Source organism: Anomaloglossus baeobatrachus, chromosome 2 (assembly GCF_048569485.1).
Source record: "Anomaloglossus baeobatrachus isolate aAnoBae1 chromosome 2, aAnoBae1.hap1, whole genome shotgun sequence".
Lineage (NCBI taxonomy): Eukaryota > Metazoa > Chordata > Amphibia > Anura > Aromobatidae > Anomaloglossus > Anomaloglossus baeobatrachus.
Genome location: NC_134354.1, coordinates 471522403 through 471528594, shown reverse-complemented (window position 1 = coordinate 471528594; position 6192 = coordinate 471522403). Strand labels below are relative to the sequence as shown.

General features: G+C 39.5%; 1 protein-coding gene across 2 annotated transcripts in view; it reads right to left on the bottom strand.

The window, feature by feature from the left end:
• Nucleotides 1-206: 206 nt before the first annotated feature.
• CASTOR2 (cytosolic arginine sensor for mTORC1 subunit 2) overlaps nucleotides 207-6192 on the bottom strand; it is a 239244-nt gene continuing 233258 nt past the window's right edge. Inside the window, exons 9-10 of one of the 2 annotated variants that reach the window (XR_012750522.1) lie at nucleotides 1984-4844; nucleotides 207-1911 (exon numbers count right to left, since the gene is read on the bottom strand). Coding sequence is in view for 1 of the 2 variants with exons in the window: in XM_075336350.1 (XP_075192465.1) it covers nucleotides 4779-4844 (66 nt within the window). In the remaining variant the exon portion in view is untranslated. Of the gene's footprint in view, nucleotides 4845-6192 lie in introns of both variants that reach the window. The other variant, XM_075336350.1, reaches the window with a different exon arrangement.

The following is a 6192-nucleotide window of genomic DNA, read 5'->3' as shown; positions in this document are numbered from 1 at the left end:
CGTGTCATGCAACGCGGCTAGAGAAGGACGAAGATGGCCGAAAGAGGCGGCGCCGGCACCGGAGAATGGAGACGCCCATATGGCCCACCGCACGACCGTTAGGTAAGTATTTTAAAGTGTTTTTTTATGTTCTCACAGCGGCCTGGGCTCTTATATACAGAATGTTAGAATGCTGTATATAAGAGCCCAGTGGTGGTTGCCGCAGCTTATACGCTAAAAAAGTGGTGATTTGTTCCCTTTAAATGATTGCTATTGCCTAATATTTTTAGTAGATCAGTTGGGGTCCAGGTCCTGAGATCCACACTGATTGCTAAGCAGCTAGAAATGCTCAGCTTCTGCCTGAGGGTGTGGGCTCAATAGTCTTTGGGGCCAATTCATCAAAGTATTTATGGCAGAAAACTGGTGTAAGACACTTTGAATAGTCGCAACTTTGTAACTTTTGACATTTTCAGACTAGTTTCAAGCAGCTCTACCAAAAATGTCTGAGCTGGGGAAATACTAGGACAGGCCTAACTAAGCCCACCCATCAAATTTATGGAAAGTGTTTTTTTTATGCCTGGCTTGTAACATTTTGGCCGGGGAGAATGCTGCTAGCAAGATGCACCCAATTCATTATATGGTGGGTACCTCTTAATGAATTTGGCTCATCTTATTAAAGCATGCCCTTCATTCAAACCTGCATATTAAACCCCACCATTAACCTTTTGTCTGGTACCATGAAAAAAAAGTCACTAGTTGTACCAATTTGCCTGGGGCCACATTGTTCCCCCTCATGGTATCAGACAAGAGTTAATGATCGGGGCTTATGAGCTCTTTGACTTTCTATTGAGCCAGTTCTTCACTTTGTGCATGTGTTAAGACATAAGCTCAGTGCCTCTGCCAGAGTGATTAGTGAGGGGATTCAGGATCTGAACCACCATTAATATGCTACACATATTGGGTAGTAACTATCATTTATAAAAATATGTACTTTTTAAATGGTCAATCAAGCAGCTTTGTATTTTACCGTTTTCCTACTGATCGAGACAGCTTCAGTGCAACTGTGTTGTCCTGAGGAAAAGCTGCCTCTGCTTACAGCACCATAGAGCACACAGTTTGGACAAGTGGTGCAATTAGGTTGCTCGTCCGAACTGTCAAACAAGCAAGAGGGCAACACCACCTATAAGCAAGATGTCAGGAGGTAGATGAGCTTCATGAGATGAACAACCCCTTTAAGCTCTCACCTTGGTTCTTCTAAAGGGGTATTTCCTTTATGGACATATACAGCTAAAAATGTGTGGTAGGTGCAAAGGGTAGATCTTCAACTTAAGACTGGGGGTCCTGCAACTACTGTCTCATGTTCATGGTTACTGGAAGGCTAGCCACATATGCAGAGATCTCTCTATTCAGGTCTATGTTCTGAAAGCAGCCAAGCGAGCATGTATGAGCCTTTCGAGAAGGTGTGTGCTGCAAAATGTATTACTCTTGAAGCATTCAAGAAAAAATGGCAGTCCGTTCTTTATAATGGATCTAGCCATTAACTCTTATAAGCTGAAAATAACAACATTCCAATCACTATAATCCAGTAAGGATATGTTCACACATTGCATTTTTGCAGATTTTTTTGTAGCTTTTTTATGAAAACTAACAGCTGCTTTTTACAGTACCAGAATAAGCTATGAGAGTTCCGAAATCTCATGAATACCACTGCTTTTTTTCCCTGAATTGGAAAACTGCTGCATTTTTAAATCTGCAGCATGTCAGTTCTTTGTGTTTTTGGAGCCTTTTTCATAACAGAAAGCAATGAGGAAGTGTAAAAACGCTGCAAAAAACTGCAACCTTGCATTTTTGGGAATAAACTAACTGTAAACAAATGACACATAATCAGCACCAAACAAAACACACCAAAAACGCACCAAAAAGCAGCAAAACCTGCTTTTATTTGAGCAGCTTCTTAACTGCCAAAAGAACAGGTTTTGCCTGCATAAAAAACAGCTGCAAAACTGCAATGTGTGAACATAGCCTTACTTTCCAGTCAAATCCATTTGACCAAAAAAATAACGGAAAAAAAATTTATGTCAACTTTTGTATATATTTAGTGCTTCTATGAACGGATAGAAAACCACATCGAGGCAAACCCGAGAATGAATACTCGTGATGGTGCCTTTTCACAATCTAGTTAAATACATGAAGGACTACTGACCTTTAATGTTATTTAACATTTCAATTGCACTTTTTTTTTTATAATATATATATATATATATATATATATATATATATATATATATATATATATATATATTGATATGTGTTATTATTAGCCGAATATGTAAAGGTTTAGGAGAAATTGGAGACTCTAGTTAACAATCAGACTGTGTATACTAGGTTACTAGGAAGGCTTGTATTATTTCATGGAGTGATGGTGATTTGTGAACAATGTTAGGATTATTAGTGTCATCCAGTTAATTAAAAAAAAAGTAATAAAAAAACTATGAAAGGGAAATTAGTGCAGTGTAAGCTTTTAGTTGGCTACTTTGCCCCAAACAATAACATAGTAAAAAAAAAGATGTAGCTAAATGCAATATCAAAATTACCAGTAAAACTCAAGTTTATCGCATTTAACCTTCACCACATCCTCAATAAATGATAAGAATTTATGGCCAAATAAGTCAAAATAATTCTACAAAATGTCATATTTCTAGAGAAGTACAAATTTCTGATCATTGCCAATGTGGTAGACTGTTACTACACTGTTCCATTAACTCCCCCCTGACAGAGACAGCCACTTTGTGATTAAATCAATACTGGATAGCCTTTTATTGACAACCGAAAAGGTTAAAATAGAGCTACGTGCTCATGTTGACTATTTGGTGAGTTTTTTACCTCAGGATTTGTAAGCCAAAACCAGGAGTGGAACAATCATGGGAAACATATAATAGAAACAAGGGCACCACTTCTGCATTTATCACCCACTCCTGGTTTTGGCTTAGAAATACTGAGGTAAATATAACTCACCAAATATTCAACGTCTGATCATGGTCTTTGGGTCGGTGCAAATTTATTCTCACATCTCATTCCAAGGGCCTCGACAGTCTGGAATGGGAGAGCGAGTCTTGCTTGTTAGACCAGAGTCACACTTGCAAGTGCCTTGCGCGTATTTAGTGCGAGTCTCACATCACATCACCCAGAAAAGCCGCACACTCTCCTGACAGGAGCGGGTCGGTTGCATGTATCTCTATGCAGTTGAAACGCTTCTCTCCAAAGAGCATCAGGCCGTGCCGGGTGATGCAATGGGAGACTCACACGAGTTACACGCGAGGCACTTGCAAGTGTGACTCTGACCTTACTTGATGGCTTCCACAGCTCTCATTGTGACTAGCTAGACTAGTGCGCAACTTTATAAGATGGGCCGCACATGCCATCAGGAAAGATGCAGTACTCCATCTCCTATTTAAGTGACCATAGGTGATTTTCATGGCTGGTGGAATCGATTCACAACAATTCTAGTTACAATTTAAAAAAGAAAAATGTCTGCTCTCTAATGGTGAGAGGTTAGGATTGACTCTCGCAAATATCACATACACCATGAAAATAATGCAAATAAAAAAAAAAAAACCTTACATTTTATGAAGTTCTATCACCAGTTAGCATCTCACAACGCAATCTTTAGTACACTAGCTCCCTAAATGACATAAGAGTTTAGATGGTGACATTCACACCAGATAAAACTAACAAAGGTTAGTCTATAATCTGTAGTGTAACAGGGAAATATTAGGACATAGATCCAAACTCTAAAAGTGAAGAACCACTTTCGACATGCAGCATATTTTATCCGTCTTCACTTGCTACATAGAAGAAATCAGATTATGGATCACTAGCTTATGATGTGTCAAAATAACGTTTTTGAAAAGGTGACTTTGATAGCAAGGCTAAAATGATGATGTTGCTTGCATGATTGGGGTGGACATGGTTCACCAATAAAAACCCCTCCAAAATGTTTTCTTTTTTTTTGGCTAGAAGAGTCACTATAAAACAAAAAAAAAACAAAACACAAGAATAACACAGTTCACCATGCATAGAAATAAAAGGGGGTCAAAGCAGAGTCAAGGTGCGGAGAACTATACAAAGCTGCCAACACTCCCTCTCATCTCTACATGGAAACTGCTGTAAGATCAGCTAATGGAGATCATTGGTTCCACCCAACTTCTTGTGTTCCAGGCAGGAGCAGCCCAAAATCTATTGCTTTCAGGAACTGGCAAGGATAAGAAGTGCAAGACTTTTCAATATGTAGTAAGAGTTGTGGCATTACAATCTTTATGAGAGGCATGTGAAGAAGTAGATGACTACAGTGCAATATTCTTTACCATTTTACGATGTTGGTTCATTTTTAAGCTTGTAAAGCTTTCCACATAGATGTTTCCAAATTGAATTTTCACACTCCCCTCCCTATAAGGTGCAGATCATAGGTCTACAGCCAAGGCTTCACTGCATCTCGGTAACAACTAATTGCAACTGTGCAATGATTTTTTTTCTTTTTTTTTTTACTAATTTTTCCTTTTTTTTCCCCTTGTTTTCTTTTTTTTTTATCCATACCAAGTTAGCAGGAACGTTACAGATCACTTTTGAAACTAACATAAGAGAAACCATAGGTGAATATAAGAAAACAAAAACTTGCTGGAGATTTTCACATTCATCTCCATTTCAGTGTCTCTCTTCCTTCATGGCACCTCTTGAGATTCGTCTTGTTTCGAAATACTGCACAGATAATAAAAAGAAGCTAGCCATCAGCCAGAAGACTTCTAATGCTTTTCTGCTTGACTGACTTGGAGAGCATTAATGACACCATTGATGTTTTCTTCAGGTACCTACAAAGATCAAACAGAATATGAAGTAGAAATTTGCTGTTCTAACATGACGGCAAATAAGAACAAATAAAATAATCAATAGCTTTTCATTAGCGTTGAAGAAGAGATCAGCAAACATCTATGTAAACAGCAAGAAGTGCCAAGAGTCTGTATCCCAACATTTCCCTAAAGTTATTTTTATTCTCTTTATTATCCATGGGGAGAGAATCTATTAAATGGAATTGGCCATCAGATTTTTATACCCCAAACTAATGCCATCAATGCAAAGGCACTGTACTGCTAATTACAGCCATACCTTTATTTCAGAAATCTAGGTGTACAATTTAGAGAAATGTGTTGTTGAATTGTTATTAGAATGAGCTGCAAGTGCAGTGGGTGGGCAATGTTCTTACTAATCTGCTGCCTCTTTTCCCTGACCGCCGACAGTCACTCTTCTTTAGACCTGTCTCTCCTGCCCAAGACCCAGTACAAGTGCTGTCATGCCCAGGGGTGGTCCATGCACAATAAGGTCCTGAGGAGAAAGACTGTCAGTCAGACACTAACAGTCTTCTTCACTCCTGCAGCTCGCTCCCACACTGCTTGTCCTAGTGAATTGGACTGACAGTGGCTGGTGTAATCTACAAACTATGCAGATCATGACAGACTGACAGTCTTTTATTGTGTTTGCACCCCCAGTAAACAAGGGCACTTGCAGGAATAGGGCGGTCTCTGGAAGAAGAGTGACCTATCAGTCGCTGACAGGAGACAGGCAGCAGGCGGGAATAGGGAAGCAAGGCAGCACAGTAGCAAGAGCATTGCCCGCCCACTGCACTTGCAGCTCGTTTGCATAACAATTCAACAATATATTTCTCTAAACCATAAACCCGGAATTCTAAAATAAAGCTATGGATGTAATCAACATTACAGAGCCTTTATATTGATGACAAGAGTTTTGGGTATAAAAACCTGAAGACCAGTTCCATTTAATGTTTGACATATGATCTAAATAAACAATACCTTTTGGCAGTATTTTTCCTTGTATATTACCTCTCGGATTTTACAAATTGTCTTTGTAGAAATCCAACTGGTGAGGAATCTTAAAGGGGCTGTCCAGTCTAAATAGATAAGTCTGCAGTCCCTTTATGTGACTACAGACTTATGAATCCTTGCACACACTGTGAGGACTTGCCGTTGGCAGAGCCGGGAACGGCGGTCACATGGCTGTGAGTAGGCAATATGTACGGTATATTCCCAGCCAGAATCAGACTAGAGGGCCATGGCCTCACTCAATGCAAATGTATTCAGTGAAGGCCTGACCCTATAGTCAGATTCCCTTTAGTCGCCATCCACATGACCACAGCTCCTAGCT